The sequence below is a fragment of the Salvelinus namaycush genome, chromosome 4 (genome assembly GCF_016432855.1).
Source record: "Salvelinus namaycush isolate Seneca chromosome 4, SaNama_1.0, whole genome shotgun sequence".
In the NCBI taxonomy this organism is placed as follows: Eukaryota; Metazoa; Chordata; class Actinopteri; order Salmoniformes; family Salmonidae; genus Salvelinus; species Salvelinus namaycush.
The window spans coordinates 73,468,838-73,496,181 of record NC_052310.1 but is presented as its reverse complement, the minus strand read 5'-3'; the positions used below and the strand labels follow the sequence as shown (position 1 = coordinate 73,496,181).

Genomic DNA, 27,344 nt, shown 5'->3' with positions numbered 1-27,344 from the left:
TGGTGTGAAAAGTGCAAATCAATCCCAGAACAACAGCAAAGGACCTTGTGAAGATGCTGGAGGAAACGGGTACAAAATGATCTATATCCACAGTAAAACGAGTCCTATATCGACATAACCTGAAAGGCCGCTCAGCACGGAAGAAGCCACTGCTCCAAACCGCCATAAAAAAGCCAGACTACGGTTTGCAACTGCACATGGGGATAAAGATCGTACTTTTTGGAGAAATGTCCTCTGTTCTGATGAAACAAAAATAGAACTGTTTGCCATAATGACCATTGCTATGTTTGGAGGAAAAAGGGGGAGGCTTGCAAGCCGAAGAACACCATCCCAACCGTGAAGCACGGGGGTGGCAGCTTCATGTTGTGGGGATGCTTTGCTGCAGGAGGGACTGGTGAACTTCACAAAATAGACGGCATCATGAGGTAGGACAACTATGTGGATATATTGAAGCAACATCTCAAGACATCAGTCAGGAAGTTAAAGCTTGATCGCAAATGGGACTTCCAAATGGACAATGACCCCAAGCATACTTCCAAAGTTGTGGCAAAATGGCTTAAGGACAACAAAGTCAAGGTATTGGAGTGGCTATCACAAAGCCCTGACCTCAATCCTGTAGAAAATGTGTGGGCAGAACTGAAAAACTGTGTGCGAGCAAGGAGGCCTAGAAAACCTGATTCATTTACACCAGCTCTGTCAGGAGGAATGGGCCAAAATTTACCCAACTTATTGTGGGAAGCTTGTGGAAGGCTACCCAAAACGTTTGACTCAAGTTAAACAATTTAAAGGCAATGCTACCAAATACTAATTGAGTGTATGTAAACTTCTGACCCACTGGGAATGTGATGAAAAAAATAAAAGCTGAAATAAATCATTCTCTACTATTATTCTGACATTTCACATTCTTAAAATAAAGTGGTGATCCTAACTGACCTAAGACAGGGAATTTTTACTAGGATTAAATGTCAGGAATTGTGAAAAACTGAGTTTAAATGTATTTGGCTGAGGTGTATGTAAACTTCTGACTTCAACTGTATATGTTTGTAAAATATTATATCTGTTTTGGCTTCTTGCAGTCAAATTGCAGTCTTCAAATGTTCTGTAATTATGTTCCAGCCCCCTGATCATCCGCTCAATAAAATCAGCCCATGGCTTAATCTAGTTGGTGATCCCTGGTCTAGGGACGATGGCCATGGCTAAAGTAAAAAATTAAGGACATCCTCTCATTTATCAGATAAACGACTCAATCCATAGGGACCAAACCGTTTGGATGTTCCCTTAAATGTTAGTCATTTAGCAGATGCTTTTATCCAGAGCGATGGCAGTTACAAGTGTTCAGAAACGCAAAAATCTCTAAGGCACTGCCCCCCCACGCTGTACTCAGCAGTACCAGATTGTTAAAAAAATCATGGAGAAGACCCTGAGCAATATTTCAGTTACTGGCCCAACACTCTTAACTGCTAGGCTACCTGCCACCCCAACGCATAGCAAAAGAACACTCTGTGATTCCGAATGTAATGACAATAACCATGTACTGTATGTCACAATCCAAAAGCCATGTTTCCCCTGTTAAAGTCTTGTGCCATCTGTAATACAGTAGCTATTCAACTCCAACAGCTGTACCATCTACTGTAAGAGATACTAAACTGCTATCCACACCAACACCAGCATAAACTCTCCCTCCAGCTGAGTGACTTGACGATAGTGCGTAAACGATGCAAGTGTAGGAGACGTTCTCACTGTCAGCTGCACATGGAGAGATAGGAGCAGCTGCAGCCACTCTGCTGCATCCTGTAGATAAATATAGCTCTTTCCCACTGGGCACACACTGGTTGAATCAATGTTGTTTATGCGTCATTTCAATGAAATTACGTTGAACCAACGTGACATAGATGTTTAATTGACGTCTTTGCCCAGTGTCTACTGATAGTGGGACCAGAGGCATGCTGGGCTGGCTAATCAGATAAGACACCCCAGTGGTACAGGACAGTAGCTCAGATTAGTGTGATGTTTTTAATGACAATGTGTAATTTAAACACCCTAAACCCTCCCTCTTTTATTACAGTCAAGAGATAAACAAGTCTCCATAAGAGACAGGCAGTGAAAGGTTTATTAGTCTTTTAGATGACTGGTAGTCTATACATGTGTATCACTGTCCAATCTATGGTAGGATCAGGACATTCATTGCTTACTCATTCAGAATACAGATTCTAAAATGCTATCGTTATAAAATGGATATTGCTTATTTCCAAATACTGTGTCATGATTGAAAATCAAAACTGAAATATCCCATTCATTATTTCCCTGAAATGACTGGGTCATACCGTACAACATACATGTAATCTCTTATATGTGCTTCCTGCTCTCACCTGCCATCTTGTCATCTCCCTGGTGTGAATCAGCAGGTTTGGCAGATGGCTCCATGGTGGTCCCCTCGGCTGCCTTGGTCTCGGCTGGTCTGGGGGTCTTAGCGGGGGACTTGGCAGGTGACTTGGTGGGCTCACCGTTGAAGTGCTTCTTAGTCAGCTGGAGCTGGCTGGTGAACTTATCATGCTGATGGAGGGAGGAAGGGATGGAGCGATGGAGAAAGAGAGTGGAACACCGTCAGAGCCAAAAATATCATCTTTCATCTAATGCTGACACACACAGCTTAAAGTTATATTTGCATGGGGCAAAATAAAATCTCAAGAACCTACAGTGCCTTCAGAAAGTATTCATACCCCTTGACTTATTCCACCTTTTGTTGTGTTACAGCCTGTATTCAAAATGTAAAATGTTTCTCACCCATCTACACACAATACCCAATAATGACAAAGTGAAAACATATTTTTAGATTTTTTTGGGCAAATGTATTGAAAATGAAATCTCATTTATATAAGTATTCATACCCCTGAGTCAATACTTTGTAGAAGCACCTTTGGCAGTGATTACAGCTGTGAGCTTAATGGGTAAGTCTCTAAGAGCTTTCCACACCTGGATTGTGCAACATTTGCCCATTATTCTTTTCAAAATTATTGAAGCTGTGAAATTAGTTGTTGATCATTGCTAGACAACCATGTTCAGGTATTGCCATAGATTTTCAAATAGATTTAAGCCAAAACTGTAACTCGGCCATTCAAAAACATTCACTGTCTTCTTGGTAAGCAACTCCAGTTTAGTTTTGGCCTTGTGTTTTAGGTTATTGTTCTGCTGAAGGGTGAATTCATCTCCCAGTGTCTGGTGGAAAGCAGACTGAACCAGGTTTTCCTCTAGGATTTTGCCTGTGCTTAGCTCCATTACGTACGTTTTTTATCCAGAAAAATTCCCCAGTCCTTAAGGATTACAAGCATACCGTTAACATGATGCAGCCACTCTATGCTTGAAATTTGAAGAGTGGTACTCAGTAATATGCTGTATTGGATTTGCCCCAAACATAATATTATGTATTCAGGACCAAAAGCGAATTGCTTTGCCACATTCTGTGCAGTATTACTTTAGTGCCTTGTTGCAAACAGATGCATGTTATGGAATATTTTCAGTTTTCTCCTATCACAGCCATTAAACTCGGTAGCTGTTTTAAAGTCACCATTGTTCTCATGGTTAAATCCCTGAGCAGTTTCCTTCCTCTCCGGCAACTGAGTTAGGAAGAACGCCTGTATCTTTGTAGTGACTGGGTATATTGATACACCATCCAAAGTGTAATTAATGACTTCACCATGTAATTAATAATGTTTTACCCATCAATAGGTCCCCTTCTTTGTGAGGCATTGGAAAATCTCCCTCGGGTACAGAGATGAGGTAGTCATTCAAAAATCATGTTAAACACTATTATTGCACACAGAATGCAACTTATTATGTGACTTGTTAAACACATTTTTACTCCTGAACTTATTTAGGCTTGCCATAACAAAGGGGTTGAAGACTTATTGACTCAAGACCTTTCAGCTTTTCATTTTTTATTAATTTGTAAAAATGTCAAAAGACATAATTTCACCTCCACTTTGGCATTATATGGTATTGTCTATAGGCCAGCAACCAAAAATCAAAATGTAATCGATTTTAAACTCAGGCTGTAACACAACAACATTTAGAAAAAAATCGAGGGGTGTGAATCCTTTCTGAAGACCCTGTACTTACAGACACTTTGTTATACTATGGTATAACCGTTGCTACTTCATATTTAGCAGAAATTAGCACCCCAGATAGCCCTGATATTGAGTACCACATAGATATTCTGATATACAGCGCCTTCAAACAGTATTCACACTCCTTGACTTTTTCCACATTCTGATGTGTTACAAAGTGGGAAAAGGTTACATACACTACCGTTCAAAAGTTTGGAGTCACTTAAATCAAATCAAATGTATTTATATAGCCCTTCTTACATCAACTGATATCTCAAAGTGCTGTACAGAAACCCAGCCTAAAACTCCAAACAGCAAGCAATGCAGGTGTAGAAGCACGGTGGCTAGGAAAAACTCCCTAGAAAGGCCAAAACCTAGGAAGAAACCTAGAGAGGAACCAGGCTATGAGGGGTGGCCAGTCCTCTTCTGGCTGTGGAGATTTAGGACACTTAGAAATGTCCTTGTTTTCCACGAAAACATACATGAAAGGAGATGCAAAATGAATAGGAAATATAATAAAGACTTTGACAAGTTTATAAATAATGATTTTAAATTGAAATAATAATTGTGTCCTTCAAACTTTGCTTTCGCCAAAGAATCCTCCATTTGCACTGATGTTTTGTGGGTACTATTTAATCAAGCTGCCAAGTTGAGGACTTGTGATGTGTCTGTTTCTCGAACTAGACACTAATGTACTTGTCCTCTTGCTCAGTTGTGCACCGGGGCCTCCCACTCCTCTTTCTATTCTGGTTAGAGCCAGTTTGCTCTGTTCTGTGAAGGGAGTAGTACACAGCTTTGGACGAGATCTTCAGTTTCGTGGTAATTTCTCGCATGGAATAGCCTTCATTTCTCGGAACAAGAATAGACTGACGAGTTTCAGAAGAAAGGTATTTGCTTCTGGCCATTTTGAGCCTGTAATCGAACCAACAAATTCTGATGCTCCAGATACTCAACTAGTCTAAAGAAGGCCAGTTGTATTGCTTCTTTAATCTGCACAACAGGTTTCAGATGTGCTAACATAATTGCAAAATAGTTTTCTAATGATCAATTAGCCTTTTAAATGATAAACTTGGATTAGCTAACACAACGTGCTATTGGAACACAGGAGTGATGGTTGCTGATAATGGGCCTCTGTACACCTATGTAGATATTCCATTAAAAATATGTTGTTTCCAGCTACAATAGTCAGTTACAACATTAACAATGTCTACACTGTATTTCTGATCAATTTGATGTTATTTTAATGGACAAAAACATTGCCTTTCTTTCAAAAACAAGGACATTTCTAAGTGACCCCAAACTTTTGAATGGTAGTGTACATTCCATTCCAGTACAACATGTAAAGGGTTGTATGTACTGTGTAGTGTCATACCTGAAGAGCCTCGTCTGGGACAGTCATCTCCCCTTGCAACACCGTGAACAGGTTGATATGTGGAACAGGTTAAGGGAATACACTTTCACACTGTTTGCATCTATCCTCACAGCCAATTCATTACACACACAACAGTCAGGCCGAAGCCACAGTGGATGACAGTTTGACATTTGCAGATTATACAGCTTGACAAATGATCAGTGGACGAGAGCAATGAAGTGAACAGATGCCTCATGTCAGGTTATTTAGATTGCAGTAATGTTGTGTCATTAAAATGTTAAGGACTGAATGATTGAAAGGATATCATATCCAAACCTCAGCTTGTCATCAATCTTTAACGTGACATACATCTGCTCCTGAATTCGGACATCATTCACAAATGTCTGTGTGGAGAGAAAAGAGGGAAAACCTGTTTGTAAGGACTTGGAGCACATTATAAATAGCACATTATAAATTGACTGCCCTCCGCCTCTCTCCAGTGCCAGGCGTGCCAGCCCAGTTCTCATTGCTTAAAACCCTTGTGGCTCAGACTTGAGTTACATAATGAATTTAGGGAAACTGTTCCCTGCAAACTTCATTTCAGGCTACATTTAAACCAGAATACATTACCTTTCATTCTCAGTTACAAATCACCACAAACCTGCAGGCAAAAGTTGATGGCGAGAAATTGGATTAGGGCCGTATTACATCGGTACTGTAAAAATCTTAAGTAAATGTGATTTCTGTCTTTCTTGCAGATCTCTCCAACCCCCATAAGAACCAGCCATAGTGCCATTATAAAAGGAAAGAGAGCGCCTTAAATAATCAGGTGATGTGAAAAATGTCCCACACTGCAGCCAGAGACATTGAATCAGCTGACGGGGTCTGTTTATGGAAGGTATGTCAGATGATGGGTGCAGAGCGGGGCCAGGAAAACATTGGCAGCGCTGGCCTCACTGACCAAGCATTTTCAATCATCACTGACACCGATTAAGTTTCCTGACTCTGTGCCTGTCTCTGTCTGACCTCTAAATAGTGTGACAGAACTTGATGAAAGGGACAAGAGGTACTTGTTTCTACCTGGGTCCTTCATGGAGAGCATAGAAATAATAATCACAAACTTTTTTTATAGTCACAAGTCCAGTTTAAAGTCACTCTAAAAGAGAAGAACGGTTACAATGGGTAATAGAAGTGTTAGCTGAGAGGTGGTTGCAGTGTCTAATTAGAAGAGACAGTTATGACTGTAGGCTAGCTGTTGTTGCTATCAGGATTTATCAAAACAGAGTACTGGACATATAGATTGAACATAAACTGTTGATTCAAAATCTATCCTCAAGATGAGTAAGATGTGCAGGGCATTCAGCAGTCAGGCTCTGATTGGCCCAGCATGGGATGTAGATCCATCATAAAGATGAGTAAGATGTGCAGGGCATTCAGCAGTCAGGCTCTGATTGGCCCAGCATGGGATGTAGTGCTACTTCCTGTTGCCATGGGCCCTCGAACGACAGGGGAGGAATCCTGAAGCATGACTCAGGAGGAAGAGCTTATGACTCCAGCTTCCTGCCTGGGAGAATGCTTCACAGTTGTTCCAGGCTAGTGGGTTAGCCTACACACTGAGTTGTAGGCTCACTGAGCACACTGAGCCATCAGCAGAACTAGGACAACTAACACATGACTCACACACACCATGTGGCAGGAAGAGCACTTCAACATGTTTTTTCTCTGCCGTGAAAAGATCATGGTGTGGAAAAAAGGGGCATGTCATTTGAGAATGCATTCTGTTAATGCCATGTGACACACATTTACAGGTCAGGTAATTATCTCAGCCCTGTCAATTCCTCTCAAGTCAAAGCTGGAGCAAATTTGATTGGCCTAAAGATGAAGCACAACCTCTGACATGTTTGCAGCTCTGACCTGTAAACATGTCTTCTCCTCCCCTTTTACTCACCCCGTTCAGGCTGCCCAGGTCCTTGACTTTGTGCTCATCGCTGGTCACCTCATAGTTGATGACCGCATGCTGCTTGTCAACACTCCGCGACTGTAAACACAAACCCAACAGTCACAGTCAGTAATGGTACCATTCAACAATGAATGGTAACTTGACATCAATGATGAACGTGAAATGTTTTTGACATGATGATAACAGTGTTATCAGTGTTATGGTTTAAACATCAACCTTGTGACAATGTCAGTGTTTGGAGGAGGAATCACATGTATTGTTGACACAATTCTGCTTTGAAGTCAGATTCCGCTTTGAACACAGCGTTTACACTGACATAAATCTACTGTAGATAGCATAGCCTATTGTAGAAAATATAACATAATCTTTACACTGACATAAATCTACTGTAGATAGCATCATTTCAAACACAAACATGGCCCTTTGATTTGACTGTGGCCTAGTGGGAGTGGTCCAGATTTGACTGTTACTAACTAGAAGTGACCTAGTTGGGAGTGGTCCAGATTTGACTGTTACTAACTAGAAGTGACCTAGTTGGGAGTGGTACAGATTTGACTGTTACTAACTAGAAGTGGCCTAGTTGGGAGTGGTCCAGATTTGACTGTTACTAACTAGAAGTGGCCTAGCGGGAGTGGTCCAGATTTGACTGTTACTAACTAGAAGTGACCTAGTTGGGAGTGGTCCAGATTTGACTGTTACTAACTAGAAGAGGCCTAGTTGGGAGTGGAACAGATTTGACTGTTACTAACTAGAAGTGACCTAGTTGGGAGTGGTACAGATTTGACTGTTACTAACTAGAAGAGGCCTAGTTGGGAGTGGAACAGATTTGACTGTTACTAACTAGAAGTGACCTAGTTGGGAGTGGAACAGATTTGACTGTTACTAACTAGAAGTGACCTAGTTGGGAGTGGTACAGATTTGACTGTTATTAACTAGAAGTGACCTAGTTGGGAGTGGTACAGATTTGACTGTTACTAACTAGAAGTGGCCTAGTTGGGAGTGGTACAGATTTGACTGTTACTAACTAGAAGTGACCTAGTTGGGAGTGGTACAGATTTGACTGTTATTAACTAGAAGTGGCCTAGTTGGGAGTGGTACAGATTTGACTGTTACTAACTAGAAGTGGCCTAGTTGGGAGTGGTACAGATTTGACTGTTACTAACTAGAAGTGACCTAGTTGGGAGTGGTACAGATTTGACTGTTACTAACTAGAAGTGACCTAGTTGGGAGTGGTACAGATTTGACTGTTATTAACTTCTCTGGGATAGTTGGGACGCTAGCGTCCCAACTGACAAGCACCCCCAACCCCCCCCTCACTGATTAGCATCGCGTCACAATTAAATAGTAGCATCTAAATATGTAAATATCATTAAATCACAAGTCCAAGACACCAAATGAAAGATACAGATCTTGTGAATAAAGCCACCATTTCAGATTTTTAAAATGTTTTACAGCGAAGACAAAATATGTAAATCTATTAGCTAACCACGTTAGCAAAAGACACCATTTTTCTTTGTCCACCATTTTTTCTCTCCACCAGTAGCTATCACCAATTCGGCCAAATAAAGATATTGATAGCCACTAACCAAGAAAAAACCTCATCAGATGACAGTCTGATAACATATTTATTGTATAGGATAGGTTTTGTTAGAAAAATGTGCATATTTCAGGTAGAAATCATAGTTTACAATTGCACCCACCATCACAACTCGACTAGAATAAATACAGAGAGCAACGTGTATTACCTAATTACTAATCATAAAACATTTCTTAAAAATACACAGCTCACAGCAATGGAAAGACACAGATCTTGTGAATTCAGACAATATTTCAGATGTTCTAAGTGTTTTACAGCGAAAACACAATAAATCGTTATATTAGCATACCACATGTGCAAACGTTACCCGAGCATTGATTCAAGCCAAAGAGAGCGATAACGTAATCATCGCCAAAATATATTAATTTTTTCACTAACCTTCTCAGAATTCTTCCGATGACACTCCTGTAACATCATATTACAACATACATATAGAGTTTGTTCGAAAATGTGCATATTTAGCCACAAAAAAACGTGGTTATACAATGACAATACTAGCAAAACTAGCCTGAAAATGTCGGGCGCCATCTTTAACAGTGATCTTGTCTCATGAATAACTATTCATAAACTTGACTAAAAAAATATAAGTTGGACAGCTATCGAAAGACAAATTAGTTCTTAATGCAATCGCTGAATTACATTTCTAAAATTATCCTTACTGTGCAATACAGGGTTCGCCAAGCGAAGCTATACCAAAACAAATGGCGGAATATGCGTTTAAAATTTTTCGACAGAACAACGATTTATCATCTTAAATATTTCTTACTATGAGGTGATCTTCCATCAGAATCTTGGGCAATGTATCCTTTCTTGGGTCTAATCTTCTTTTGGTCGAAAGATGTCCTCTTGTCCGTCGAAATGCCCACTAACGTTCGACCGGGACCCCGAAACGTGCCCGGCTCTTCAAAGTACGTCACAAAGAAATGCCTCAAAATCGCACTAAACGGATATAAATTGCTATAAAACGGTTTAAATTAACTACCTTATGATGTCTTTAACACCTATAACGAATAAAAATATGACCGGCGATATATAAGTGGCTAAACCAAAGCTTGGAAGGAGGCCAGTCCGACGACCACTCTGCGTCGAGCGCACTGTTGAAAAGGACGTTCTTTCTGCTCCAGGGTCTATTTATAGAGCCCGGATTGCGCAATCCACTCCATTCAAAATCTCCCCGCTTACTGACATCTAGAGGAAGGCGTAGGCAGTGTTTGTAGCATCATAGCATTCACAGGGACTTATGAACTGACCTGGGAGCAGGGGCCAAGATTTCTGAAATCTCACTCCCTGGCAGGAAAAGTGCTGTAGAATGAGTTCTGTTTCACTCAGAGACATAATTCCAATGGTTATAGAAACTAGAGAGTGTTTTCTATCCAATAATAACAATAATATGCATATTGTACGAGCAAGAATTGAGTACTAGGCAGTTTAATTTGGAGACCAATTTTCCCTAAGTCGAAACAGCACCCCCTATATCCCAGAGAAGTGAACTAGAAGAGGCCTAGTTGGGAGTGGTACAGATTTGACTGTTACTAACTAGAAGTGGCCTAGTTGGGAGTGGTACAGATTTGACTGTTACTAACTAGAAGTGACCTAGTTGGGAGTGGTACAGATTTGACTGTTATTAACTAGAAGAGGCCTAGTTGGGAGTGGTCCAGATTTGACTGTTACTAACTAGAAGTGGCCTAGTGGGAGTGGTCCAGATTTGACTGTTACTAACTAGAAGTGACCTAGTTGGGAGTGGTACAGATTTGACTGTTATTAACTAGAAGTGACCTAGTTGGGAGTGGAACAGATTTGACTGTTACTAACTAGAAGTGGCCTAGCGGGAGTGGTACAGATTTGACTGTTACTAACTAGAAGTGGCCTAGTTGGGAGTGGTACAGATTTGACTGTTACTAACTAGAAGTGACCTAGTTGGGAGTGGTACAGATTTGACTGTTATTAACTAGAAGTGACCTAGTTGGGAGTGGTACAGATTTGACTGTTATTAACTAGAAGTGACCTAGTTGGGAGTGGTACAGATTTGACTGTTACTAACTAGAAGTGGCCTAGTTGGGAGTGGTACAGATTTGACTGTTACTAACTAGAAGTGGCCTAGCGGGAGTGGTACAGATTTGACTGTTACTAACTAGAAGTGGCCTAGCGGGAGTGGTACAGATTTGACTGTTACTAACTAGAAGTGGCCTAGTTGGGAGTGGTACAGATTTGACTGTTATTAACTAGAAGTGGCCTAGTTGGGAGTGGTCCAGATTTGACTGTTATTAACTAGAAGTGGCCTAGTTGGGAGTGGTACAGATTTGAGTCTGATACCCTTGCGTTGGGAACGGCTCTTAAACACGTACATTACTGAGACACCCATGTGACACCAAAAAGACTGAGGCCAGTAAAAACAGTCACATGGCCCGGACCTCTTGGCGTATTTTCCGTTGGCAGACTCACACTAAACAAAGTACCCAGTCTTCTCCTCTCTTCCCCATGGTCATCAGAGAGACAAACACTAGAAAAACAGCCTCCTTGTTCCTTTCATTCCAACCCTGCTGATTTCAGCAGTTAAACTGCAGAGTGCCAGCAAGAAGTATCTTGCTGCACTCTGAACTGCTTGTTCTTTAGAAGCCATTTAGCATGGTACCTTCTAACTCCTATTGGAGATGTGCTGATGTATTAATGACCTGCTGCTTAATTATAGGCTCATTAGTAGACAGGGACAAACTGAGGATTGAGGAGGTTGAAGGAGGACTCCTTGATTAGTGTCTCCTAAGTGTCTGTGAAGCCAGGGTTTCTAGTGTCTCAGAGTTAAGGACTGAGGCACTGCCGGTATTACCACACACAGGCAACTCAGTTCCTTGAAAAGAAATGTACTCTTCGTTATACAGAGCCAGGGCCTGGCAGAAACCTGACCAGTGAGTAATCAACTACTTAAGTTGGCTTGGAAAGTGTAATTTATTTAGATTCAGAGTTGACATCAAGGAGCACGGAAAGTACATTAATATATTCTATTTAAGTTGTACTGTGACACTATTTTAAGGGTTGACATACACGCAATAGGTTTAACAATTAGTTTTACTACCATTGCGATTGCTTTGAAACCTATGCCTAAGGCCTAGATTCAAACCGTAGCACTAAAGATCCACGCTGTAGTGCGATTAAAATTGAAAGGTAATTTCCCAAATGAGATGACATATGCAGCATTTACCGTGAATACAGTTTCCGTGAAGGTGGGAGAATTCCCTTTAAATTTCACTCGTGCAATACCATCAAGATATTCCATGATATATGCTGCTACACCACACCCATTCTCTACTCCACACTTGGCGATGCAGCAGCCACTCTACTTCCTATGGAGCCCTCCTGTCTGGATGGACCTAACTCAACATGTATCTGCCCCAATTTCTAGAAATATCTCTGGCTGAGACTTTCTCTATCACACACATGCATGCGCGGACACGCACACGCGCACACACACACACACACACACACACACACACACACACACACACACACACACACACACACACACACACACACACACACACACACACACACACACACACACACACACACACACACACACACACACACACAGTTGAAGTCGGAAGTTTACATACACTTAGGTTTGAGTCATTAAAACTCGTTTTTCAACCAATCCACACATTTCTTGTTAACAAACTATAGTTTTGGCAAGTCGGTTATGACATCTACTTTGAGCATGACAAGTAATTTTTCCAACAATTGTTTACAGACAGATTATTTCACTTATAATTCACTGTATCACAATTCCAGTGGGTAAGAGGTTTACATACACTAAGTTGACTGTGCCTCTAAACAGCTTGGAAAATTCCAGAAAATGATGTCATGGCTTTAGAAGCTTCTGATAGGCTAATTGACATAATTTGAGTCAATTGGAGGTGTACCTGCGGATGTATTTCAAGGCCTACCTTTAAACTCAGTGCCTCATTGCTTGACATCATGGGAAAATCAAAAGAAATCAGCCAAGACCTCAGAAAAAAATTGGAGACCTTTACAAGTCTGGTTCATCCTTGGGAGCAATTTCCAAACGCCTGAAGGTACCACGTTCATCTGTACAAACATTAGTACGCAAGTATAGACACCATGGGGCCACTTAGCCATCATACCGCTCAGGAAGGAGACGTGTTCTGTCTCCTAGAGATTAATGTACTTTGGTGAAAAAAGTGCAAATCAATCCCATAACAACAGCAAAGGACCTTGTGAAGATGTTGGAGGACACAGCTACAAAAGTATCTATATCCACAGTAAAACGTGTCCTATATCGACATAACCTGAAAGGCCGCTCAGCAAGGAAGAAGCCACTGCTCCAAAACCGCCATAAAAGAAACAGACTACGGTTTGCAACTGCACATGGGGACAAAGATCATACTTTTGGGAGAAATAACCTCTGGTCTGATGAAACAAAAATAGAACTGCTTGGCCATAATGACCATCGTTATGTTTGGAGGAAAAAGGGGGAAGCTTGCAAGCTGAAGAACACCATCCCAACTGTGAAGCATGGAGGTGGCAGCATCATTTTGTGGGGGTGCTTTGCTGCTGGAGGGACTGGTGCACTTCACAAAATAGATGGCATCATGAGGTAGGAAAATTATGTGGATACATTGAAGCAACATCTCAAGACATCAGTCAGGAAGTTAAAGCTTGGTCGCAAATGGGTCTCCCAAATGGACAATGACCCCAAGCATACTTCCAAAGTTGTGGCAAAATGGCTTAAGGACAACAAAGTCAAGGTATTGGAGTGGCCATCACAAAGCCCTGACCTCAATCCTATAGAAAATGTGTGGGCAGAACTGAAAGAGCGTGTGCGAGCAAGGAGGCCTACAAACCTGACTCAGTTACACCAGCTCTGTCAGGAGGAATGGGCCAAATTCACCCAACTTATTGTGGGAAGCTTGTGGAAGACTACCCGAAACGTTTGACCCAAGATAAACAATTTAAAGGCAATGCTACCAAATACCTATTGAGTATATGTAGACTTCTGACCCACTGGGAATGTGATGAAAGAAATAAAAGCTGAAATGAATTATTCTCACCAAAAAACAAACATTTCACATTTTTTAAATAAAGTGGTGATCCTAACTGACCTAAGATATGGAATTTTTACTAGGATTAAATGTCAGGAATTGTGAAAAACTGAGTTTAAATGTATTTGGCTGAGGTGTATGTACATTTGAAGTCGTAAGTTTACATACACCTTAGCCAAAAACATGAAACTCAATTCCTGACATTTAATCCTAGTAAAAATGTTGTGTATCATGTTGTGTTGTGTTGTAATATGTTGTGTTGTGTCATGTTGTGTTGTGCTGTGTTTTATCATTTTGTGTTGTATCATGTTGTGTTGTGTCATGTTGTGGTGTGTCGTGTTGTGGTGTGTCGTGTCATATTGTGTTTTATCATGTTGTGTTGTATCATGTTGTGTTGTGTTGTGTCATGTTGTGTTGTGTTGTATGATGTTGTGCTGTGTTGTGTTATGTTGTTTTGTGACATGTTGTGTTTGGTCATGTTGTGTTGTATCATGTTGTGTGTTGTATCATGTTGTGCTGTGTTGTGTCATGTTGTATCATGGTGTGTTGTATCATGCTGTGTTGTGTCATGTTGTGTTGTATAATGTTGTGTGTTGTATCATGTTGTGCTGTGTTGTGTCATGTTGTATTGTGTCATGTTGTATCATGTTGTGTTGTATGATGTTGTGCTGTGTTGTATCATGTTGTGTTGTGTCATGTTGTATCATGGTGTGTTGTATGATGTTGTGCTGTGTTGTATCATGTTGTGTTGTGTCATGTTGTATCATGGTGTGTTGTATGATGTTGTGCTGTGTTGTGTTGTGTCATGTTGTGTTGTGTCATGTTGTATCATGTTGTGCTGTGTTGTATCATGTTGTGTTGTATCATGTTGTGTTGTATCATGTTGTACCATGTAGTGTTGTATCATGTTGTGTTGTGTCATGTTGTATCATGGTGTGTTGTATCATGTTGTGCTGTGTTGTATCATGTTGTGTTGTGTCATGTTGTATCATGTTGTGTTGTATCATGTTGTACCATGTAGTGTTGTATCATGTTGTGTTGTGTCATGTTGTATCATGTTGTGCTGTATGATGGTGTGCTGTGTTGTATCATGTTGTGTTGTGTCATGTTGTATCATGTTGTGTTGTATCATGTTGTACCATGTAGTGTTGTATCATGTTGTGTTGTGTCATGTTGTATCATGTTGTGCTGTATGATGTTGTGCTGTGTTGTATCATGTTGTGTTGTGTCATGTTGTGTTGTGTCATGTTGTGTTGTGTCATGTTGTGTTGTATGATGTTGTGCTGTGTTGTATCATGTTGTGTTGTGTCATGTTGTATCATGTTGTGCTGTATGATGTTGTGCTGTGTTGTGTCATGTTGTGTTGTGTCATGTTGTGTTGTATCATGTTGTGTTGTATCATGTTGTGTTGTATCATGTTGTACCATGTAGTGTTGTATCATGTGGTGTTGTGTCATGTTGTATCATGTTGTGCTGTATGATGTTGTGCTGTGTTGTGTCATGTTGTGTTGTGTCATGTTGTGTTGTGTCATGTTGTATCATGTTGTGTTGTATGATGTTGTGCTGTGTTGTATCATGTTGTGTTGTGTCATGTTGTATCATGCTGTGTTGTGTCATGTTGTGTTGTGTCATGTTGTGTTGTGTCATGTTGTATCATGTTGTGCTGTGTTGTATCATGTTGTGTTGTATCATGTTGTGTTGTGTCATGTTGTATCATGTGGTGTTGTATCATGTTGTATCATGTTGTGCTGTGTTGTGTCATGTTGTATCATGTTGTGTTGTATGATGTTGTGCTGTGTTGTATCATGTTGTGTTGTGTCATGTTGTATCATGGTGTGTTGTATCATGCTGTGTTGTATCATGTTGTGTTGTATCATGTTGTGCTGTGTTGTATCATGTTGTGTTGTATCATGTTGTGTTGTGTCATGTTGTATCATGTTGTGTTGTGTCATGTTGTATCATGGTGTGTTGTATCATGCTGTGTTGTATCATGTTGTGTTGTATCATGTTGTGCTGTGTTGTATCATGTTGTGTTGTATCATGTTGTGTTGTGTCATGTTGTATCATGTTGTGTTGTATCATGTTGTGTTGTATCATGTTGTGTTGTATCATGTTGTATTGTAGCATGTTGTGTTGTATCTTGTTGTGTTGTGTTGTATCATGTTGTATTGTGTTGTATCATGTTGCATTGTGTTGTATCATGTTGAGTTGTGTTGTGTCATGTTGTATTGTGTTGTATCATGTTGCATTGTGTTGTATCATGTTGAGTTGTGTTGTATCATGTTGAGTTGTGTTGTATCATGTTGCATTGTGTTGTATCATGTTGTGCTGTATCGTGTTGTATTGTATCATGTTGTGTTGTGTTATGTTGTATCATGTTGTGCTGTATCATGTTGTGTTGTATCATGTTGTATCATGTTGTGTTGTATCATGTTGTGCTGTATCAGGTTGTACTGTAACATGGTGTGTTGTATCATGTTGTGCTGTATCGTGTTGTATTGTATCATGTTGTGTTGTATCATGGTGTGTTGTATCATGTTGCGCTGTATCATGTTGTACTGTAACATGGTGTGTTGTATCATGTTGTGCTGTATCGTGTTGTATTGTATCATGTTGTGTTGTGTTATGTTGTAGCATGTTGTGTTGTATCATGTTGTGTTGTATCATGTTGTGTTGTATCATGTTGTGTTGTATCATGGTGTGTTGTATCATGGTGTGTTTTATCATGTTGTATTGTATCATGTTGTGTTATGTTGTATCACGTTGTGTTGTATCATGTTGTGTTGTGGTGTGCTGTATCATATTGTTTTGTGTCATGTTGTGTTGTATCATGTTGTGCTGTAACATGGTGTGTTGTATCATGTTGTTTTGTATCTTGTTGTACTGTATCATGTTGTGTTGTATCATGTTGTGCTGTAACATGGTGTGTTGTATCATGTTGTCTTGTATCATGTTGTCTTGTATCATGTTGTACTGTATCATGTTGTACTGTATCATGTTGTGTTGTATCATGTTGTGCTGTAACATGGTGTGTTGTATCATGTTGTCTTGTATCATGTTGTACTGTATCATGTTGTGTTGTATCATGTTGTGCTGTAACATGGTGTGTTGTATCATGTTGTCTTGTATCATGTTGTACTGTATCATGTTGTACTGTATCATGTTGTGTTGTATCATGTTGTGCTGTAACATGGTGTCTTGTATCATGTTGTCTTGTATCATGTTGTCTTGTATCGTGTTGTACTGTATCATGTTGTGTTGTATCGTGTTGTGTTGTATTGTATGATGTTTTGCTGTGTTGTATCGTGTTGTGTTGTATCATGTTGTGTTGTGTTGTAAAAGGTTGTGTTGTATCATGTTGTGTTGTATTGTATGATGTTTTGCTGTGTTGTATCATGTTGTGTGGTGTTGTAAAATGTTGTGTTGTATCATGTGATGCTGTAACATGTTGTGTTGTATTGGAGTCATGCTCACCTGCAGCATGAGCTCGCAGTCATCTCGGCCGACGAAGATCATCTCCAGTGGCAGACGGTGACGAGTGCCCCCGCTGCTCACCAGGAACCATGATGTGAGACTCATCTCTGCTACGCTACTCACTCCAACCTCCAACCATATGTCATCCTGAGAGAGAGAGAGAGAGAGATTGATTGAAAAAGCTTCTTCTACTTTCCCCAACGCACAAGTGGTTATCTCAACCTTGCTACCACGAAAATACTTCCACCCTGCTACCATTCAGCGGGTAAACGCAAGTATTTCCCGTGACTGTGCCTCAAAACCAAATGTTTACCTGGCCCACCACTCCACCCTGGACTTGAACAGCCTTTACGACCAGGTCCACCTGTACAAGGCAGCAGTGCCCGCCTTCGCACCGGACCCTAAAGGACATCACTCTCAAACGCAACCCCAATACTTCACACAGGAGCAACAGATCAATAGACACACCCACCCCAACCAATCACTAGCCCACAAGTCAACCATGCCCACACCTCATTTAGGCCCCCTCAGATCAGACCTATGCCCCTCCTGCCCACCCCATACCTCCCAGTCCCACAGAGGGCCTCAACATGTAACTCACACATACGCCCAGGCCGTGAGCAGGCAAACAGGCCCAACCCCCACTCTTACACTATCCCAAGCCATTGGCAATGTACCAGATGCTCAGCAGGCTCTGCTAACACTTACTGGTCTGAGGCCAAACCACACAACCAACAACATTGGACACTTTATGGAACACAAAGCCTTCACTATATCATCCTGAAATACCCAAGGCCTGAGGTCATCTGCCTTTGGCCTAAAGAGCAGGAACCTTGACTTCACCAAAGAAATCAGAAATACAGACATTGTCATCCTACAAGAAACATGGTATAGAGGAGACGGATCCACTGGTTTCCCTATAGGTTACAGAGAGCTGGAAGTCCCATCCACCAACCTACCAGGTGTGAAACAGGGAAGGGACTCAGGGGGTATGCTAATTTGGTATAGAGCAGACCTAACTCACTCTATTAAATGTATCAAAAAGAGGAACATTTTACATTTAACGAGAAATTCAAAAGGAAATTATCTTACCTACAGTTGAAGTCGGAAGTTTACATACACCTCAGCCAAATACATTTAAACTCAGTTTTTCACAATTCCTGACATTTAATCCTAGTAAAAATTCCCTGTCTTAGGTCAGTTAGGATCACTAACTAAGAGTCCCTCCTGACCTAATAGTCCCTCCTGCAGAAAAGCACCTCCACAACATGATGCTGCCACCCCCGTGCTTCACGGTTGGGTCGGTGTTCTTTGGCTTGCAAGCCACCCCCTTTTTCCTCCAAACATAACGATGGTCATTATGGCCAAACAGTTCTATTTTTGTTTCATCAGACCAGATCATTTCTCCAAAAAGTACGATCTTTATCCCCATGTGCAGTTGCAAACCGTAGTCTGTTTTTTTATGACGGTTTTGGAGCAGTGGCTTCTTCCTTGCTGAGCGGCATTTCAGGTTATGTCGATATAGGACTCGTTTTACTGTGGATATAGATACTTTTGTACCTGTGTCCTCCAGCATCTTCACAAGGTCCTTTGTTGTTGTTCTGGGATTGATTTGCACTTTTCGCACCAAAGTACATTCATCTCTAGGAGACAGAACACGTCTCCTTCCTGAGCGATATGACGGCTGTGTGGTCCCATGGTGTATATTATTGCGTACTATTGTTTGTACAGATGAACATGGTACCTTCAGGCATTTGGAAATTGCTCCCAAGGATGAACCAGACTTGTGGAGGTCTACAATTATTTTTCTGAGGTCTTGGCTGATTTATTTTGATTTTCCCATGATGTCAAGCAAAGAGGCACTGAGTTTGAAGGTAGGCCTTGAAATACATCCACAGGTACACCTCCAATTGACTCAAATGATGTCAATTAGCCTATCAGAAGCTTCTAAAGCCATGACATCATTTTCTGAATTGTCCAAGTTGTTTAGAGGCACAGTCAACTTAGTGTATGTAAACTTTTGACCCACTGGAATTGTGATACAGTGAATCATAAGTGAAATAATCTGTCTGTAAAAAATTGTTGGAAAAATGACTTGTGTCATGCACAAAGTAGATGTCCTAACCGACTTCCCAAAACTATAGTTTGTTAACAAGAAATTTGTGTAGTGGTTGAAAAACAAGTTTTAATGACTCCAACCTAAGCATAAGTAAACTTCCGACTTCATCTGTATGTATATACTGTATACTGCATCCTCCACTATCTATTCTATACTATCTATTGCATCTTAGCCGCTCTGTTACTGCTCATCCATATATTTTATATTTATATATACTTATCGCATTCCTTTACTAGATTTTTTGTATTAGGTTTTTGTTGTGGCTTAAAGTGGTTAGCTCTGGGGGGAGAATGTTTCAAAGGCTGAGACATGAGGCATGCTTGCAAGCCAGGTGGGTCTCTGGCAGAGTTGTCCTCTACACTGCAAGACCTCTGACACTGATACTGTACAATATGTTGGTTTTGTTTGTAATGTCCTGTGAGGACTGTCGATTGCTAGACAATTTCATGACATTTCAAAACAGCTGCGTTATTGCAAAATCCTCATCTCTGCCCACTTATCATCCTATAACATCCTTGTTGTGATTTAACTTCTTTGATATAGGGGGCAGCATTTTCACTTTTGGATGAATTGCGTGCCCATAGTGAACTGCCTCCTACTCTGGCCCAGATGCTAATATATGCATATTATTATTACTATTGGATAGAAAACACTCTGAAGTTTCTAAAACTGTTTGAATGATGTCTGTGAGTATAACAGAACTCATATGGCAGGCAAAAACCTGAGAAAAAATCCAAACAGGAAGTGAGAATTCTGAGACTGGTCATTGTTAAACTCATCGCCTATTCAATTCCCTGTAATATATGGATCTGTTTGCACTTCCTACGCCTTCCACTAGATGTCAACAGTCTGTAGAACGCTGAATGAAGCCTATACTGTGATGTGGGACCAGATGGGAGGTGTTTGAGTCAGTGGTCTGGCAGATTGCCAGTTCTTGGTCACGCGCATTCCTCATGATATCGCCATGCGTTCCATTACTTATAGAGACTGAAAAGAATTCTCCGGTTGGAACCTTATTGGATATAAATGATAACAACATCCTGAAGATTGATTCTCTACTAAGTTTGACCAGTTTATTCGACTTGTAATATAACTTTTTGAAGTTTTCATCCGAGGTTTGCCTGCATCGGCGCGAGCGTTTGGACACGTGTACTACACATGCTAGCAAAAGTAGCTAATTGGACATAAGTAATGGACATTATCGAACAAAACAACGGTTTATTGTGGAACTAGGATTCCTGGCAGTGCATTCTGATGAACATAATCAAAGGTAAGGGAATATTTATGATGTAATTTCGTATTTCTGTTGACTCCAACATGGCGGAGAAATGTTGTTAAATCTGACCGCCGTCTCAGATTATTGCATGGTGTGCTTTTTACGTAAAGTTTTATTTTTATTTTTTTATCTGACACAGCGGTTGCATTAAGAACAAGTGTATCTTTAATTCTGTGTAAAACATGTATCTTATGATGAGTATTTCTGTTATTTGACGTGGCTCTCTGCAATTACTCCGGATATTTTGGAGGATTTTCTGAACATGGCGCCAATGTAAACCGAGATTTGTGGATATAAATATGCACATTATCGAACAAAACATAAATGTATTGTGTAACATGATGTCCTATGAGTGTCATCTGATGAAGATCATCAAAGGTTAGTGATTCATTTTATCTCTATTTCTGCTTTTTGTGACTACTATCTTTTTCTGGGAAAATGGCTGTGTTTTTCTGTGGCTATGTACTGAGCTAACATAATTGTTTGGTGTGGTTTCCCCGTAAATCCTTTTTGAAATCAGACATGTTGGCTGGATTCACAACATGTGTAGCTTTAATTTGGTGTCTTTCATGTGTGATTTCATGAAAGATTGATTTTTATAGTAATATATTTGAATTTGGCGCGCTACATTTTTTCTGGATTTTGGCCAAGTGGAACGCTACCGTCCCACCTATCCCAGAGAAGTTAAAGACTCTCAAAAATCTCAAAAAAGACTCTCAAAACACTCCAAAATTTGATTTTCCGGTGTTTTATCTATATTTCTACACTATGAGTTTGGAATAATACTGTGAACTTGTGAACATTATAATAATGCCCTTTTAGTGTAAGAGCTGTTTGAAAACACCGCCTGAAATTTCAGCCTGTTTTTGTGGGAGGGATTTTTGGCCTTCCATGGCGATATGGTTTACCATATGGTAAATTAGTTAATAGACCAATAAGAGAGTTCCAAACCTCTCTGCTAATAACAGCTAATTTTCAGCTTCCCCCTCCCCACTCAGACCACTCCCAGACAGACAGGCCTAGCTAAACTCTTGCTTTTCGCTAAGAAGCCATTTGTTTTTAATTGAAAACAATCACAGTAACCAGGTTTCCATACAACTTTTTATGCGAGTAAAGTACAGTACATATTCGGAAAAAAAATGTCACAACAGGCCTGATGGAAACAGCAAATTTGTCAGTTAACTTTTCAAATTTCAACAAAACTAAATATGCTAGACAAGGTGGGATCTTTTTGTGTCTTAAAATGAATTATGCGAGAAAATGCGGTGGAATGCAAATATTGATATAATAACCATCATATTGAAGTAGACTTCGATGATATATTGAAGTCCTGCGATGATGTGTTGTGTGGTCCTCCCACGACTCGGGAAGCCATGCAGTTTATTAGGCTACAGATGAAATAAGTTATGATGAACTTCACATGGTGGTGAAAGTGTACGGTGAAGAGCTTGATGCTCCTGTCCAATAAATATTGATGTTCTTATTCTGGTGACATGATGATTGATGTTTTGGCTGCCAACTTAAAAATAAAAAAATCGGTCTCTTGTCCATAATAATCTCATCATGTAGGCTATAGCAGCACTGTATCTGGCTATCTGTTCACTAGAGCACACGTGCCAAGACCAGTGGGCACATCAAATACAATTTCATTGGTCGTATACACATATTTATCAGACGTTATTGCGGGTGTAGCAAAATGCTTGTGTTCCTAGATCCAACAGTGCAGTAATATCTAACGATTCACAACAATAAATGCAAATCTAAAAGTAAAATAATGGAATTAAGAAATATAGAAATATTAGGACGATCAATGTCGGAGTCTGGAGTACAAATACATATATACAATACCAGTCAAAAGTTTGGACACACCTACTCATTCAAGGGTTTGTCTTTATTTGTACTATTTTCTACATTATATAATAATAGTGAAAACATCAAAACCATTAAATAACACATATGGAATCATGTTGTTACCAAATAAGTGCTAAACACAAAATATATTTTATATTTGACATACTTCAAAGCAGCCACCCTTTGCCTTGATGACAGCTTTGCACACTCCAAAAACCCTTGAATGAGTAGGTGTGTCCAAACTTTTGACTAGTACTTTATATATGTGATGGGATGTATAGACATTATGGACAGTATGTGGATAGAATATGTAGTATATCTGAACAATACAAATCAAATCAAAATCAAATTTTATTTGTCACATACACATGGTTAGCAGATGTTAATGCGAGTGTAGCGAAATGCTTGTGCTTCTAGTTCCGACAATGCAGTAATAACCAACAAGTAATCTAACCTAACAATTCCACAACTACTACCTTATACACACAAGTGTAAAGGGATAAAGAGTATGTACATAAAGATATATGAATGAGTGATGGTACAGAACGGCATAGGCAAGATGCAGTAGATGGTATAGTGTACAGTCTATACATATGAGATGAGTAATGTAGGGTATGTAAACATAAAGTGGCATAGTTTAAAGTGGCTAGTGATACATGTATTACATAAAGATGGCAAGATGCAGTGGATGATATACAGTACAGTATATACATATACATATGAGATGAGTAATGTAGGGTATGTAAACATTATATTAAGTGGCATTGTTTAAAGTGGCTAGTGATACATTTTTACATAATTTCCATCAATTCCCATTATTAAAGTGGCTGGAGTTGAGTCAGTATGTTGGCAGTGGCCACTAAATGTTAGTGGTGGCTGTTTAACAGTCTGATGGCCTTGAGATAGAAGCTGTTTTTCAGTCTCTCGGTCCCTGCTTTGATGCACCTGTACTGACCTCGCCTTCTGGATGATAGCGGGGTGAACAGGCAGTGGCTCGGGTGGTTGTTGTCCTTGATGATCTTTATGGCCTTCCTGTGACATCGGGTGGTGTAGGTGTCCTGGAGGGCAGGTAGTTTGCCCCCGGTGATGCGTTGTGCAGACCTCACTACCCTCTGGAGAGCCTTACGGTTGTGGGCGGAGCAGTTGCCGTGCCAGGCGGTGATACAGCCCGACAGGATGCTCTCGATTGTGCATCTGTAGAAGTTTGTGAGTGCTTTTGGTGACAAGCCGAATTTCTTCAGCCTCCTGAGGTTGAAGAGGCGCTGCTGCGCCTTCTTCACAACGCTGTCTGTGTGGGTGGACCAATTCAGTTTGTCCGTGATGTGTACACCGAGGAACTTAAAACTTTCCACCTTCTCCACTACTGTCCCGTCGATGTGGATAGGGGGGTGCTCCCTCTGCTGTTTCCTGAAGTCCACAATCATCTCCTTTGTTTTGTTGACGTTGAGTGTGAGGTCATTTTCCTGACACCACACTCCGAGGGCCCTCACCTCCTCCCTGTAGGCCGTCTCGTCGTTGTTGGTAATCAAGCCTACCACTGTAGTGTCGTCCGCAAACTTGATGATTGAGTTGGAGGCGTGCATGGCCACGCAGTCGTGGGTGAACAGGGAGTACAGGAGAGGGCTCAGAACGCACCCTTGTGGGGCCCCAGTGTTGAGGATCAGCGGGGTGGAGATGTTGTTACCTAACCTCACCACCTGGGGGCGGCCCGTCAGGAAGTCCAGGACCCAGTTGCACAGGGCGGGGTCGAGACCCAGGGTCTCGAGCTTGATGACGAGTTTGGAGGGTACTATGGTGTTAAATGCTGAGCTGTAGTCGATGAACAGCATTCTCACATAGGTATTCTTCTTGTCCAGATGGGTTAGGGCAGTGTGCAGTGTGGTTGCGATTGCGTCGTCTGTGGACCTATTGGGTCGGTAAGCAAATTGGAGTGGGTCTAGGGTGTCAGGTAGGGTGGAGGTGATATGGTCCTTGACTAGTCTCTCAAAGCACTTCATGATGACGGAAGTGAGTGCTACGGGGCGGTAGTCGTTTAGCTCAGTTACCTTAGCTTTCTTGGGAACAGGAACAATGGTGGCCCTCTTGAAGCATGTGGGAACAGCAGACTGGGATAAGGATTGATTGAATATGTCCTTAAACACACCAGCCAGCTGGTCTGCGCATGCTCTGAGGACGCGGCTGGGAATGCCGTCTGGGCCTGCAGCCTTGCGAGGGTTAACACGTTTAAATGTTTTACTCACCTCGGCTGCAGTGAAGGAGAGCCCGCAGGTTTTGGTAGCGGGCCGTGTCAGTGGCACTGTATTGTCCTCAAAGCGAGCAAAAAAGTTATTTAGTCTGTCTGGGAGCAAGACATCCTGGTCCGCGACGGGGCTGGTTTTCTTTTTGTAATCGGTGATTGACTGTAGACCCTGCCACATACCTCTTGTGTCTGAGCTGTTGAATTGCGACTCTACTTTGTCTCTATACTGGGACTTAGCTTGTTTGATTGCCTTGCGGAGGGAATAGCTACACTGTTTGTATTCGGTCATGTTTCCGGTCACCTTGCCCTGGTTAAAAGCAGTGGTTCGCGCTTTCAGTTTCACGCGAATGCTGCCATCAATCCACGGTTTCTGGTTTGGGAATGTTTTAATCGTTGCTGTGGGTACGACATCGTCAATGCACTTTCTAATGAACTCGCTCACCGAATCAGCATATTCGTCAATGTTGTTGTTGGACGCAATGCGGAAGATATCCCAATCCACGTGATCGAAGCAGTCTTGAAGCGTGGAATCAGATTGGTCGGACCAGCGTTGAACAGACCTGAGCGCGGGAGCTTGCTGTTTTAGTTTCTGTAGGCTGGAAGCGACAAAATGGAGTCGTGGTCAGCTTTTCCTATAGGAGGGCGGGGGAGGGCCTTATATGCGTCGCGGAAGTTAGTATAACAATGATCCAAGGTTTTACCAGCCCTGGTAGCACAATCGATATGCTGATAGAATTTAGGGAGTTTTGTTTTCAGATTAGCCTTGTTAAAATCCCCAGCTACGATGAATGCAGCCTCAGGGTGTGTGGTTTCCAGTTTACAAAGAGTCAGATAAAGTTCGTTCAGGGCCATCGATGTGTCTGCTTGGGGGGGAATATATACGGCTGTGATTATAATCGAAGAGAATTCCCTTGGTAGATAATGCGGTCGACATTTGATTGTGAGGAATTCTAAATCTGGTGAACAGAATGACTTGAGTTCCTGTATGTTGTTATGATCACACCACGTCTCGTTGATCATAAGGCATACACCCCCGCCCCTCTTCTTACGTTGATAGAATAGTATATATACAGCAATAATTGAATAGGATGGGCTTGACTAGAATACAGTATATACATATGAAATGGGTAAAACAGTATGTAAACATTATTAACGTGACCAGTGTTATCTTATTAAAGTGCCCAGTGTTACATGACTAAGTACATAGGGCAGCTGCCTCTGGGGTGCAGGAATGAGCAACCAGGTGGTAGCCGACTAGTGACAGTGACTAAGTTCAGGGCAGGGTACTGGGTGGAGACCGGAGAGTGATGGCTATTTAAAAACCTTTTCTCAATAGGGGGTGCTGTTTTCACTTTGTAAAAATTTAGTTCCCAAATTAAACTGCCTCGTACTCAATTCTTGCTCGTACAATATGCATATTATTATTACTATTGGATAGAAAACACTCTCTAGTTTCTAAAACCGTTTGAATTATATCTGTGAATAAAACAGAACTCAAGTTGGAGCAATTTTCCTGTGAGGAAGTGAGAAATCTGAAATCAGCCAGGCTGTTCTGAGGTCAGTTTATTAATTTGCATGTCTTCTATTGGTCGAGATGCACTGCATACGCCTTCCACTAGATGTCAGCAAATAGTGAGAATTGGAATGGAGTTGCTAGGCAGATCTGAGGCCATATAAATGGTCTGGGAACGTGGGGTCCAGTCTTTCCTTCATTCGCCATGACGCAAGACAGACCTCAGGATGGCGTTCTAGAAAGCTCCCGTTATAGGCGTTAGATATATCCGGCTCTGATTTTATTCGATATAGGTGTTAAAGACATCATAATGTTGTTATTTTAAACCGAGTTATATCAGTTTATATCAGTATATTGCGATTTTCGGTATTTTAGTTGGACACGTCTTCGCCACATGGCTAATGTTTACTGCTAATTCCAAAGTTGAAGGCGACAATCTACAACCGAGCAACAATTCTTTTGGACAAAGGACAACTTGCCCAAGATTCTGATGAAAGCTCATCAAAAAGTAAGAACTATTTATGATGTTAATTCGTTGTTCTGTTGAAAAATGTAAAACTCATATTCCGCCATTAATTTCGGTGCGGTCTCGCTTTAACGCACGCTGTATGTCGTAGTAACGTTAATTTTAAAAATCTAACACAGCGGTTGCATTAAGAACTAATGTATCTTTCATTTGCTGTCCAACCTGTATTTTTTAGTCAAGTTTATGATTAGTTACTGATTAGATTAGGTGCCTCTCCCAAGATTTCTCCCAACATATTGTTGGCAGCTTGGCTACTATTCTCATTGTATAACCACGATTTG

General features: G+C 41.0%; 1 protein-coding gene across 1 annotated transcript in view; it reads right to left on the bottom strand.

Annotated features, from left to right (window-relative positions):
* The window catches only part of LOC120046808 (centrosomal protein of 170 kDa-like), a 72,515-nt gene extending 54,850 nt beyond the window's left edge, over positions 1 to 17,665 (bottom strand). Inside the window, exons 1-5 of the mRNA XM_038992323.1 lie at positions 17,540 to 17,665; positions 7,403 to 7,492; positions 5,780 to 5,858; positions 5,476 to 5,534; positions 2,370 to 2,553 (exon numbers count right to left, since the gene is read on the bottom strand). Of these exons, the coding sequence (XP_038848251.1) occupies positions 2,370 to 2,553; positions 5,476 to 5,534; positions 5,780 to 5,858; positions 7,403 to 7,492; positions 17,540 to 17,644 (517 nt within the window). The 5' untranslated portion in view covers positions 17,645 to 17,665. The remainder of the gene's footprint in view (positions 1 to 2,369; positions 2,554 to 5,475; positions 5,535 to 5,779; positions 5,859 to 7,402; positions 7,493 to 17,539) is intronic.
* Between the last annotated feature and the right edge of the window lie 9,679 nt (positions 17,666 to 27,344).